This window comes from Vidua macroura, chromosome 1, assembly GCF_024509145.1.
Source record: "Vidua macroura isolate BioBank_ID:100142 chromosome 1, ASM2450914v1, whole genome shotgun sequence".
Lineage (NCBI taxonomy): Eukaryota > Metazoa > Chordata > Aves > Passeriformes > Viduidae > Vidua > Vidua macroura.
The window spans coordinates 10,833,888-10,848,159 of NC_071571.1; the positions used below are offsets into that span (position 1 = coordinate 10,833,888).

Genomic DNA, 14,272 nt, shown 5'->3' on the forward strand with positions numbered 1-14,272 from the left:
ACAAACAGAAAAATGGGTCAAAGCATTGCATAATCTATTTGCAATTAATACATTGACTGTCTCTGCTCACACCATAGCCTCTTGCATTGTTAACCTAATGAATCCAGACTAGGAAATGGTCTGACAGACCTTCATAGCATTTGAAACAATTATTTGGTCTGAACTCAAATCCCAGTTTAGTAAGTGAGTGTCTTTCTGTCAAACTCAATTGCAGATACTCTTAGTTTCTGCATCAGCAACAACTAATATTGCAAAAGTTGTAGATAAATCCCAATGAGACCAGGAGGAGCTAGAACATCACGATGGGAGCAATTACTGATGTAAAGGATGATCCATGTCAAAGAAAAGCAACAGGAGAGGGAGAGTGACTGCAAGGAATGCCAGGAAGGGAATAAAATGACAATGGGGAGCTATAGAGGGGGGAGCACTCTGTTGTTGGATGAATGAACCTGCCCTGGACCACACCTGTGCAATGTGCTGCAAGGCAGTGAGTGCTCTGTGCCGCAGCAGAGGCATGGCTGAGAACGGAGAGTCATCCCACCGATGTTTTGAATCAGACACAAGATGTGCTGCTGGCTAAATAATCATCCTATAAAATTTATGTAATTTCTGATGAGTTTGTTTAAATGTTTTGCATCACTGACATACCCTCCAGCCATCCTATGCATTCCCTGGGATAGAGACAAATGGAAAAAGTAAATGTGGGTGTAACCAACCTACAAGGCAACCCATCCCAGGGGTGAAGCACCTGATCCCTTTCCAAGCACAGCACTGTGCAGCTGCCTGCTTTACTCCAAACAATGCTGGACATGGAGCCTTTCCCAGGTCTGGTTTGTTATTGTGAGACGTGATCATGCCACCTGCACAGGCTGTGTCAGTCTCATGCACAGAGAAGGTCCCTGTGGTCCTTAGGAGGCAGAGAATGGTCCTCCCACTTTTTGTAGGGGCATGGCCATGTTTCATTTTCTCCCTACTCTGATAATATAAGTTGGTAAGGATGTAAAGGGTGAGCTGCTGGCTAAGCTTTGAGAAACTCTTGCTGAAGTGCTGTGTCTGTCCTGCACCCCAGTGACAGGCTGGGCCAACAGATGCACAGGAGCCTGCAGAGATTATGGGGAACCAACCATCATGATTAAAAACTTCCTTTCTATTCTGAAATGTTACACTTGTATTTAATATTGAAAGACTTTTTCCCATCAGACCACTAAGTCTGCACTCATGCAAGTTGTTCCACAGAAAGAGGGCCACTGCTTAGACAGGAGTGATAATCATGGCATAAATGCCATGTGTGGGGCCCATTTGCAGAACTGAGTCTTTAGGCTCCCTCTCCTGAAAACCCTGCAGCATACACTGAGCTTCCAGCCTGGCTCTATGTCTCACCAGAGTTATCACCAGAGCTCTCTTCTGCAGTGCTTTGCTGAGGTAGAACATGAACTGACAAATTAAGATTTTAGTGACTAGTTAATTTTTACTTTCTGAAGCTAAGGGAACAGGATGAAGATAGGTGAGGAAGGAAAGAAAAGCAAAAGACCTACATAATAGTAAAAGAAAAGTTTCATCATATGGTATTCAGCTGTATCAAATATGACATCTTTAAAACAACCTCTCTGGAAATAAGACATTTAAAAGATCATGATAACTAAGGCACAAGGATAATGTTCTGTTTTCTCATTGAGTTCACAACTGTCTTTATAGAGACTCTGCTCTGAAGGGAAAGGGAATATCAGCTTTAACCTCCTCTACCCAGCTTGGCAGTGTCTCTGGCCATTTTCCATCATGACCTTTTCTCATGTTTTCATCCCACTCAGAAGGTATCTCTTTAGTTGTGTATATTTTTTAATGTAAAGGCAAAATATTTTGGCACAGACATATTTTTTTAGCTGGAAAAAGGTTTGGTTCTGTATTTCACACCTCCTCTCTCATCCTAACCTAATAGGTTTTTACAGAGCCAATTATGGTACATAATGATACTGTAGTCAAGAAGCCTGAAAAGAAAGATAGCTCCTGCTTCACACAATATTCAGCTTTGAAAAGAATTTGTACTGATTATGCACCACTGAATAGGAAAACTCAAGAGGTTATTTGTGTTTATCATTCATATTGTCTTATTCCTTCTTGTTTTTCTTTCGTGGTCAGAGAACTACACATTTGTGAACATGAATGTGTGACCTTAACATCCTACGTTTACCACCCTCAATAAAACAATGGTTAACTAAAACCATAAAATAAACATTACTTATTGTCTTAAATTGTGTCTATAAAATCGTCTAGTCCATGATTTGGCCAACAGAGTTTGCCTTGATGAAGTAAAAAAAATTGCAAACGTGCAAGTGTAAAACTTCCAGAGATCAAGCACAAAGGATGTGTGGACAAAGTTGGGCATGCATGGTGATGACATGCCTGTATTTATGGTGTGTTTTGGCCTCATCACAGTGAAGAAAATCTGTGCAAGTATCCTTACAGCCAACCAGATTTTAGAGTACCTGGTCCTGAAACACCAGGAAACAGCTCAGTTCGGCCCAGATCTCAGTAGGATCTGCAGCAGCCAAGAGTCATCCTGGCCTGTAAAGCAGAGGCAGCCTAAACTCAGCGAGTGCTTCAGAAAGTCTGTGAGCCTGATGGACTGGCAGCAGCCAGGAAATGTGAAATTACTTTATACTTTCAGGTATCTTTGAAATAGGAAGTCTTTGAAATGTGTCTTTCATGAGACCTCTGTGTAGCAGACATAAGATTACCTCTCTAATGGTGGCACATGTACTTCTATTGTGAAAATCAGACAAAGCAGGCAAATGACACCAAACTACACAAGATAAATACTGTAAGCAGCTGTAATAGAACAATCACAAGCAATTTTAAAAATGAAGAGCGCTAAAAGGAAAGGGGTAAGTCAGAGGATACACACAGGGAAAATGCAAAACTCTGGATCATTTTCAGTCTTGTTATTTCTCATAATGTCTTTGTTCTTGACTCTCCCAAATATATTCTTTACATTTGGGAAAAAAAAAAGATAATATATTATGGCTCTCCCATGATGAAAGGTTGGAAAATAATAACATTGAAAGGGGATGGAGTTAAAAAAATGAGGAAGGAAAATATGGGTTTTTTTTGGCAATAGCTTCTAATTTATTTAGTAAGATTTCTAAAAAAGTCCTGCAGCTTTGCACTGTAGTATCTCCCCAGGTAATTTGATTAATCGATTTTTGCAGTTTCACAGGCAACAGGAGACACTGTGATCTTGTATTTGCTTCAGTAATTGAATGGGAGAAAGGAAAGCAGTTAGTGAAATATATTTATTTATGCACTATTCCTCAATATTATGACTGCTCTTTCATGTTTTTCTCCTTTTGGTCATTATGCACAGTAGAGTTAACCTAGAGAGTTTGCATCATCAAGAGCATTTCAGAACTATAATGCATCACCAATAATGACACTGACTATGTCTCTGGGTCTTAAGGGCTCTGCAGAACTAACCATCCGATACTCCACGCTACATTTGAAGAGATAATATTGTTCCTGTTGAAGGTTATTCTGCTGCCAACCCAACTTCTAGGGAAGACGGGAAAGGAGAGATGGTAGGTGGCATCTTCATTTTCACTGGCATCTCTACTATTGAATTACAATGGACACCACATTATTGAAAAGTTGTGATATTAAAAGAAAGAATTTGCAATATCTGTATTATAGCCAGCTCCCGATTCAACTGATAGCTCTGAGACAGGCAGTCTTTAGAAATGTTTAGTAAACATGGATTGCTTATGTAGAGTACATTTTTGCTGTTCATCTATATCACATTGACTACGGATGTTAGGAGGATTGACTTGCATAATTCCTGAATACTTGAAAGTGAAAAATCTTTAATCAGGAGCCAGAGCCATGGTACGTCTGTCCAAGGCCAGCTCTGGCATCAAATGCAATGTAGGGCAGTCTCCTCTTGCAAGCAAGATGGCAATTTCATACACTTATTGGTTCCACAACCAAGAGTTGGGAATGCTTATGCTGGGATTTTTAGGTTGATACCCTTGACTTTGGAATGATAAACTTGAAGCTAACAACGGAAATCACTCTTTTGTCTCTTACATGAAAACACACTTATGTATTTTTAAATCTTCATGTAAAAAGTCTAGGTAAGCCATGATTTCTCTGTTGCTATTGAACACTCCCTGGCGGCTGACAGGGTTCAGGTGGTTAAAACCAGTGTCATTAGATTTTGTTGGTGTGCAACACCACACTGCAGAGGGAAGCATTACCAGTGAAAAAAGTACAGGACTTTGCTTAAAGGGAAGATGAAAAGTTTTTGAAAGGTGACTGCCATTGTCTTTAACTGTTCCAGAATGAACATACTCTACTTTGCCCACCTAACTATCTGAAATAACTCTGAAATCCATGTCTAATACAGATCTTACCTGTCACCCTGTTCTTTTAAAAGTTTTAAAGTTCTTCTAGAAGTTTTCTATGCCTTCTGATGTTTACATATTTCTACTGGAGTTCTCACACACTGTTCATGTAAATAATTATTTTTTTTCATTCTTCTTTGTGGGAGGAGAGAATTGATGGACTGTTGGTTTGACCAGTGTGGTTGGAGAGGTGGCAATTTCGTCCTCCAATCCACTGTCACTTTTGGGATTCTGTATGTTGCGAGGTCAGAAATAAAACTTCCTCTTTTCCTTCTTTTGCATCTTGAGTGAGTGCGTGAGTTACTATTTCATGTCACAGTGTGACACTTACCAATGAGGGAAATTATTCAAATGATCTGATGAGCTGACTTAGATTGATACTCAAATTCTGATGCTCTCTGCCCAAGTTAGCAAAGAATGGCATGTAGCAGAAAATGTGGGCAGCCCATGGCAGAGACAGACCTAAGGACATGCCCTCCTGAATCAGAGCGAGAGCATTTTAGGCCCTGGAGAAATCCAAATGATAGCAATAGACACAGTTTTCAAAACAAAAATAAGGGAATAGTTTTGGTGAGGGATTGCTCCTGAAATGGGATGTTAATTTTTTTTCTCAGAGACAGGGCTGTCTGTCTCACAGTGTGAGGCTGTATCCCTGTGGAAACAAAAGCTCTGGGGCCTCATGCTGTCTGAAGAGGAACTGGACCAACATGCTCATAATTGATCATGCTTACATTGAATCTGAGTCTGGAATGTGTCCTTCAAGACTGCTGCAGTGGTTGAAATCAGTGTGTTGGGGACCACCAGCTCCCTCTGCAGACACTGGGGAGGTGTGTGCTGCCCTGAGCCTGTGCTTGTATCAGCACTCCATAATGAGATCCCCAGGAATCATGTGCTCCTGCTAGAGGTATGACCTGGATTCAGAAGTATCTGTGGCTGATGATAATCTGCCTTGATCCCATGGCAAAGTGGGGATGGCACATTTAAAGATCAGGGACAGGCATAGGCTTGTAACATCATGAAAGGCAGACAGGTTTAAGCAGTGAACAGGGAATGATTATTCACTGTTCCATGCAATCCCAGCACTAGAGACAGCAGGCTTGAAGCAATAAAAGGGTGCACTTTTTGACAACACTCTACATCACTCCTTGTTCCTTGCTGCTGTTGAGATCAGAAGTATCAGTGGGCTCTGGAGAGGACTAGACAGTTCTGTTGATGCCTAAGAAATATGATGATTCATGTGCAAGCTCTAGCAGAGTAAATTTTTGCTAGGGGCTAGAGGGATATACCAAGGGGAGGATCTCCATTTAAATGTCCTTTTTTTCAAAACATCATTAACAAATGCTGAAGACCATGTACAGAGCTGGGCTTCCTATTTCTAATTCTCTGTGTTATTTCTTACATTCTTAGATAAAACTGCCTTCTGGGGATGAATAGGGTGGTCTTTTCCTTGCATGTTCAAGATTAAACCTTCATCAGAGACATGATTTCTTTACCCACAATTCCATTGCAAAGGTGCATAGTGCTTTTGGTAGGTTTTTGTAATATTAGTTCATTGATCAAAAACCACAAAAATCATGTCTGTATGCTAATAATCACCTGCTGAAAATGCAGGTGTAGTTAAACTGCATGGTTCCCTTTGTAAAGAAGGCCTAAGGGAATGTGAAACAGGATTTGTATCCATTTCAGCTGGTGGAACTCTGCCCATTAATACTGCACAGTTGGGGGAGCAGTGCTCTTACAGGATGCTCAGTGAGCAGAAAACTACAGGGATAAGCAACCTACTTCTCTACCTTGCCAGCATTCTCCTGGGCTTCTGTTAAATTGTTAACACAGGAGAAGATTTTTCCACTTGTTCAGAGCAAATCTCTGAAGCTCTTTAAAATATGGAATTACTCCAGAGGTATATGTGTGCTATAGGCTTTAGTGGGATTTAGGCCACTATACTGCAAGTGAACCCAGAAATATAGATGACTTTAAATTAATTCATATTTAAAAAAAAATATTTAAAGATTTGAATAGTAACACCTAAAACATTTTCTGTGTACCAAGAAATAAATAGCTGCCTTTTCACTGGAGCATATGTTTGACCGAAGGGAGGACATGAAAAGGATGACCCTGAAAACAGTGACATTTGCTGTTTCTCTTTCGGAAAACTTAGCTCACCCTGTCCATGTGAGCTGTTTTACAGCCCACGCAGGCACGAAGCTGTCTTGGTGTTACAGTAGCAATAAGAAAATTATGTTACAGTGTTTGGCTTGTACAAACTTCCTACATTACCTAAAAATAACTAAGCAGCACATTTGGGAACTATTACGCAGGAGGTGCCTGCACAAGCTCATCGTGTGCATAATATGTTTCCTCTGTGTGTGTGTATACTTCTCACATGTCTTCCTGAAAATACAGCCTTCCTGGGAGCAATTCTGAAGGATTTTCAGGACTTTTTTTTGCCTTTGCTAAGATCTGTAATTGCCTGCCTTTGCTGTGCAGCAGAAGAGTGTGATGTCCATGTGATGCTCAGCAGAAGAAAATAGCAGGCTGTGCTTCTTCACTCCTCCAGCAGCTCTTCCCCTTGGTGATGCATCATGACCAAAGGCAGGCAGATCAGCAACAACAAGGGAAAACCAACAAATTCCTCCCACTAAGTGGCTCTAATAGGGTAACATGGCAGCATGTGTCTGGCTGGAAAAGAAACCAATCTGGTAGGTGATACTAAAACATTGCTCATTTGGCTCAGAAAACTTCCCTCCCTTTTTTTTTTTTAAGATTCAAGTTGTGTTACAATAAGCAGGCAGGATAACTCACAATAATTGCTTCTAGGTGACAAATGGAAGGGCTTACTGAGGGTTATTATTCCTAACTGCCACTCTCGGACTTCCTGGTGTTTGGAAGACTTCTCAGCTCCTTCAAACTCAGTAGGACTTTCCTCCAGCTGTACAGTCATGGGCTCAGACAGCTGGTTGAGGTGTAAGGGCCCAAGAGAATACTAATTAGCCAAGAGTGGTTAATTTTTAGGTTATAACTGGTTTATTTAAGCCTGGTTAATCAATTATCAATTTGATGGTTCTGTGCAGGGCCAGGAACTGGACTTGATGATCCTTGTGGGTCCCTTCCAGTTCCCTTCTGTGATTTCACATGAGGACTTGCCAACAGTTGCAAAACCACCTCATTTTCCACAATTGCTCCTCCACTCTAGAGATTTTATTTTTTGAACTTTATTGTTCATCTATAGAGAAAAGAGACTGCTTACTTAAATTGTCTTCATCCTCCATGGTGGTCGGGCCAGGGCTCAGGTACTTGAAGGGTGCTATGAAGGTTGACAGTATGCTTAGTTTTTCTAGAAGAAAACAGAAGAAAAGATGCTTATAAAATCAGTCAATGCATTCACATCGACTTCACACTTTTTCTCAGGTCCAAACATCTTGGTAAGTCTGTTTGGTTTTAGGATCTGAAGGAATGGCTTGAAGTTGTGTCAGTGAAGGTTTAGGTTGGATCTTAGGAAAAGGTTCTTCCCTCAGAGGGTATTTGGGCACTGACCCAGGGCAATGGTCCCAGCACCAGCCTGACAGAGTTCCAGAAGTGTTTGGACAGTGCTCTCAGGCACGTGATGTGACTCTTGGGGATGGTGCTGTGCAGGGCTGGGAGTTGGACTCAATGATCCTTGTGGATCCCTTCCAGCTCAGCACATTCTGTGACTCTACAGTACCAGCACAGTTTATTGAACCTCAATGCATTTATTACAGCTGGCAGATGCAAACACTAAATACACATTCCTCCTGGTTTATGCCCCCATGTAGTGTTTATTGACTGTGCTTCCCAGCAGTGGTGCCCGAGCACTGCAGAGTAGGGGATGCTTGAACTGGTCCAGCTGGGAATGGGTCCAGCCCTGGGAGAAGGGACATGAGCACTGATCTGATGGATGAGATCATCTACTTCCCTTGTTTCCTCTCCCCAGTGGAGGCTGAACCAGAATTCTTCAGAGAAAACTCAGTGACGGATGGCACAAAAGAACTTGCTTTGGACAGAGGTACCTATTTCCTCAGTGAAAATGCTCTGAATCCTGCACATTGTGAACAATGTTGGCCTCTCATCCTGTGGCAGAAGCATCAAAATCAGTCCAAGACTGTATTCTTTCAAGTGAAACAAGAAAAAATATTTCCATGGGAAATTTCTTTATCATTGAGAAAATATTTCTCTGAATTTCCTCAAACTACCTGTCTTCCAAAGTACCATTGGTCTAGAAGGTATTCCAGCTGAAGAGCTCTTTAAACTTTTTCAGCAGCACATCTGTTAGCTTTTTGGCCTGGTTCTTTCTACATTTGCAAACAATCCTTGTTTTTGTTAAAGACTGTTATCAGAACCCATCAAAAATGACTGCATGTGTTTGCCCTTGGCTGGATAACATTATAGCTCAACTCTATTACGGGAATTCACTGTAAAAGCTGACTGCTCTTTGTTAAGTAAATACAATAAGCAGAATAAAAAATTGCCTGAAGAAAACCTTCTTCCGTCCAGAAACCTTTCAGCCCAGACTAATATATAATTAAAGCACAAATTAGCCTCCTTCAATTGCAATTTAATTATGGGATTGCACTGATATCAGAAACCAAAAGAATGAAGCTATTTATGAATGCTATAGCCAGAAGATTTTTCTAAGTGAATTCTTTGACACTTTTTTGCTAAGGCATTGCTCACTGAGAAATGTGGTGTCTCTGTATGACATCTCACTGTGTGTGAGACTGTTGGGTTGTGATCCTGATAAAGGCTGGTATTCACTCCTGACTTCCTCAACTGGTTTCTCTGAAGTGAAAAGAGCGTGGGCTTTTGGGACCTAATCCAAAGGCTGCATTTGGTAAGAGAAATGCTTCAGATGATAGACATAGGAGCAGGGCAGCCCTTGGCTGTAGTACCAGCAGTGACTGTTGTGTCTGGGTACTGAGATCCTAAAGTGTGTGTACTGCACCTGTGCCTGACTGCTGACAGCTGTCAGACCTTCAGGATTAACCCTCAGGACACTGATGTCACACACAAACCTAAATCTTCTTTGCTGAGAAAATATTCTCACTTCTCATAGAGAGTTAACCAAGCACTATGGAAGTGCTTTCTTGCTGCAGTGGCTAATGCTTACTCCTGCCACCAATCAAAACGCAAATCCATTTAGTTTTATACTATACTATTGCTAGGTAAAGGGATATTTTATGATTTAATTTTGTGTAATTGATAGATGAAATTTACAATGTGGATTTAAAATTCATCAATTTCATGTTTATTTTGTCTTAAGGGACCCTTCAACCATCTTAAGCTTTTGTTGGTACTGTTTTCCACTTGTCCCCAAAGCCCTTGCTGGTGACTTCACTTTGTGTGGCAGAGAAACAGAATGTAAAATTTGCTGCATGCTTAGAGCAGCGATGGATGGGATTGTGTCAACCAAACACAGGCAGATCCTAATAATAGGATATACTTCTATCAATACCAATGATAAAGATTATAATTCAATATGTCAATCCATTGGCTAAGCAAGGGAACATTTAGTGTGTGTCTAAATGGGAGGAGGAGGAGGGCAGAGTTTTGAATAAGCTTTGTAAAAAGAGAAAAGCTGTAGTATACACACTGCACAGATGAATTATTGACCCAGTGAAGGAGGAAAAGATAAATGACAGAATAATCATTGAAGGTGTTTACAGGGAAATAGTCAGGCTAGGTTTAAAATTATTGGTATTATTGTGCACTTCCATCTTTTGCACATTATTGCCTGTTGCTGTACAGACCATGAGGCATTTCATCTTTATTACAAATGGTGAAATTCAGTGTTAATTGTCAAGATCAGGAGACTTGTGCATTCATACTTTATGGTCCCCATGTAGGTTAATGACCATCATCATTAGCCTTGTTTCCAGCAGTTTGATGAAATCTTATGAATAAGAATAAAGGACAAGGTTGGATTTGAAAAAATCATAGAGAGAAATACCACAAAATCCTCTTTCTCATTCTTTTTTTCTCCCATGACTTTGCTCCTTTTTTTTTCTTTTTTTCTTTTTTATTTTTTTTTTTCAAAAAAGAAGCAATGACGGGTACCTCAAAACTAGAGCAGCTATTTTTACTTTATAATTGTAAGTGTTCTCTGTATTTGTCTGAGGAAGTTATTTTTCAAGGTTAGGAAAGGGTTTAAGCAGAAAAAAAAAAAGACAATTCAAAAACTCTTTCCTGCAGAAATGCAGACTATATAACCCTGTGTTTATGAGAGGTAATACATGAAGGTACTATTGCTGGCATTACAGTTGTGCCCAAAGCCTCTGATACCATGAAGAAGAGATTTCATAAGGGCCTACATGGACACAAAGAAAGCTTTATTTACAATGGAAATTGAGAGACAAAGAGCAGGTATAGTGGAATTTATCTCTAGCTGCCCTGGAACACTATCACAAGATGATAGCATCATATTTTGTAGTGCATTCACTATAAAAACAGTCTTCCAAGTGGAAATCTGCTTCAGGACTATAAGCACAAAAATCATCATTTCTTCTGAAGAGAAGCCTATTACAGGAAGGAAAGCTCACTCCTCTGTTTTGGGATGGAAAAGGATTTCAGTTCGCTCTTCCAAAGATATATTTTCCAGCAACAGTAAACAGTTAACATAGAATCATGAACAGTGTTTTTTACAGTAGCCATAAAAATAATTTAAATGAAAAAACCCATGGGACAAGATATGTGTTGCGTGAAATACAGAAAATCCTTTAGCACAAATGATTCAGCAAAGCCTGGCACATAAGGCAGGCAAGTTTCCATTAAAACCTGCTTTTTTTGTGAAGTTGCTCTTGCCCTGGGGATGCAGTCAGAAGGCTGCAGAAGGTCCTGTAAATACACTTTTATTGTGAAGACAAGAATGCACATATACAGCTATAAACACCTTCATGCCCTTCATACCTATCAGTATTTGAAGGGCATCAGACAATACTGCTTGATCATCAACTCTAGGGAAGTTCTTTCACTCTCAATCACCAGAATAAAAGCAACAAGAACAGCAGGAGAGCAACACTTTTAAAAATCAGCCCTTATACATGTTGGACAAATTGTTTAGCTTTGAGAAGAGCAGACTGAGTGGGGTCATAACAGCAGCCTGCAAGCACATAAAAAGCTGCTGCATGGAAGAACAGAGTAAACTGTGTTCCATGTGCATTAACACAACTAGAAGTAATGGACTTAAATTGCACCAAGGAAAATTCACTTTAGACATTAAAAAACCCTTCCTAACAGTAGGGATAGTGCAGTGCTGGAATAGCTTGTCTGGTGGGGAGGTGCTGAAGGGCTGTAGGGAGACAGCTGGAATCTGCAGGGGGCTGCATTTCCTCTATAGAAAGGGCCCATCCTTTATACTCACCAATCTCTACAGACTCCAGCAGAAAAACTTGCCTTGACCATGAATGAGATCCTGCAGCAGGTTCTAGATCAAACTTGGAAAAGTGAGTGGTATTTGCTGGTGTTTCCAGAAGTTTGTGGCATGCTCTTTTGCTTGGCAGCTAATGAGCACTATTAATAATTGTTTTTCAAAAATGCAACTTTCAAACACAAGAAGAATTAGACAGATGGATACCAGTGGTTTGCCAGATCAGTGTTAACAATGCTTTACTGAATTAGTTTCATTCTCATATTCAAATTGATTACCATAAGCTACTTTACTTGTCAGAGGTTTCTTCAATAGTATTTTTAAAAAAAAACTCAATGTGGACATTATAAACCAGCCCTAAGTAATTAGTTTGGTTTGTGTAGAGTATGAAATTACTCAGGAAGGGATAAATATGATGCAATAGTATAAACTCAGCTGCAAAATCTCTTGAAAAAACCCTTATTTTTTATTTCTTGAAATCATTATTTGCAGTTACTTGAGTAGTTACATTTTTACAGTTGTGTTTAGCCTTGATTTATTTTGAAAGGGAGGGGGGATACAGGGAAAAGAGAGCCTGCACATCAGGAGATGATTCTTTATCTTCCTTCCCCTATCTTAGTCAGCTCAGGCTTGGGCTGACACTGACTGACAGGATGAAGAGACTCTTAATGTAAAATAAAAATATGGCAGATTTGTGGAGAAAATACCAATGTCTTTAAACCACAGCACTTACTGGGAAGGCTCACAGCCTTCTAAATTAAGGCTTGTATGGCCACCATGCTGCATCATTCAATTTAAGCAGCCAGTTTCTAGATAGGGATTTACTTGCATGGTGTCAGAATCAGCCCTTACAGCTGAGTTTGAGAACCACATGTGGAAGCAAAAGTTTCTGAATGTGCAGGGCTTAGCAGCATTGCCCAAGTGCTTTCTGCTTCACAGGCAAGTAGGCAGGCTCTGTGTGATGCTTTTATATCCACAGTGACAAAGCTGTCCCCATGAATTACCACCACAGTTCCACTGGGGCTGGGAGGGTCTCTGTCCATCCCCTTCAGCCATGTTTAAGTGGGAAATGTGGCTGCCCTAAACCCTTTCAGAGGGCTGATGTTTCTATAGACAGAGCAGCAGCTTTGACTGCTGCAGGAGCTCCAGTTTGGTGCCTTGCATGGGGTAAGTTCAAGCCTGCAAGGGGCTATTGGCACATGCCCATTCCTGCTTGGTTTGTATTTTCCTCTCTCAGCCCTTCTCTGTGTGGTCTTAAACTGGAGCTCTGCTGACATCATGGACCCTGGAGAGCCATCAGTCAAAGCAAATGGAACAGCATGCCTGGCTGAGCAGTCCAAGGGGGAAAAAGAGCCTTTGAACTGCAGAATATGAAAGGGTTAAAATATGTGTGACTGTTCCTGTGTGTAGCTGTGATGCTTGGCACCCCTGAGAGTGGCCTTTGAGGTGGACAGTTACTAAACGTCTGCTTTTTATAATTGGTTTTTAATCCAGAGCATTTGCTGTGGTATCCCACCCTGGCCATGTGGGAACTGTTAAGGAAAGATTTCCTTGGAGGTAGCAGAGAAATATGCAGAGAGAAAAACCTTCTGGTTGAATATGATTTTTGACTCGAACAATTTTCTTAAAAACAGGGACAAAAGGGACTATTCAGATTAAGGAATTTAGTTTTTTAAAAGGAAAAAAAAAAATATTCATCATTACTTTATTTGTTCTCTGCTTCAGCAAGGACCTGAAACAAAGATGTAAAATATCAGAGCACATTGTTTTCAGTCTGATAACTAAAGGGAAGACAAAACCAGGGAACATTTTGATAGTCAGCATTTTAGGAGAAGGTTTTCAGCTGCTCAGAGCAGGTTGTGCCTCGAGTTAGAAGTTAGAGGTGTGAACCTGGAGCCATGAAATCTTCCTCTGAAACAGGGCAGCAAGCTGTTGGGTACCTGCTTCTGTGCCTTGCCTGGAAGTTGAACATGGCCTGCTAAGTGCAGGGGTCTTCTGTAAATAGATCTACTTGCTGCCTGTATAATTTTTTTTATGTAGTTCTTGGAACAGAGAGTATCTTTTTTGCTCTATTCTTGTTCAGTGCTTAGCAAAATGGGATCTGTGTCCAAGACGAGAGCTCTGAAATGCAATTATATTAGGCAGCAATAACAGTTTATGGTATTATGATACTGCAGAGAACACTGAATGTGAAACATCAGTTAGCTCAGGGGCCTGGCAGCTGCACTAATCCTCTGTGCATCCCGTCCCAGCTGTCTGCTGACCCAGAACTGCTACCTTGGAAAGCTTGTGGGGAAGTTGTGTGAAATGTTTTACCAGGGCAAATCCAACACCTAACAGGCAGTGGCAGGTCCATGCCCTGTGCTCTGGCCCCTCTGCAGCCCTGCATCCCACCAGTGCCTCCACACATGGCTGCACTCATTTACTCTGAGGCCAAAGCAACTTCTGGTTTATCACTTAGGAAGCAGAAAGGACCTGCGAAAACCCCATGCATGTG

The 14,272-nt window shown here is 40.8% G+C and overlaps 1 protein-coding gene across 1 annotated transcript in view; it reads right to left on the reverse strand.

Annotated features, from left to right (window-relative positions):
• The window catches only part of ADARB2 (adenosine deaminase RNA specific B2 (inactive)), a 306,599-nt gene that overhangs the window by 102,146 nt on the left and 190,181 nt on the right, over positions 1-14,272 (reverse strand). The window contains exon 2 of the mRNA XM_053993701.1: positions 7,642-7,728. Coding sequence (XP_053849676.1) covers positions 7,642-7,728 — 87 coding nt within the window. The remainder of the gene's footprint in view (positions 1-7,641; positions 7,729-14,272) is intronic.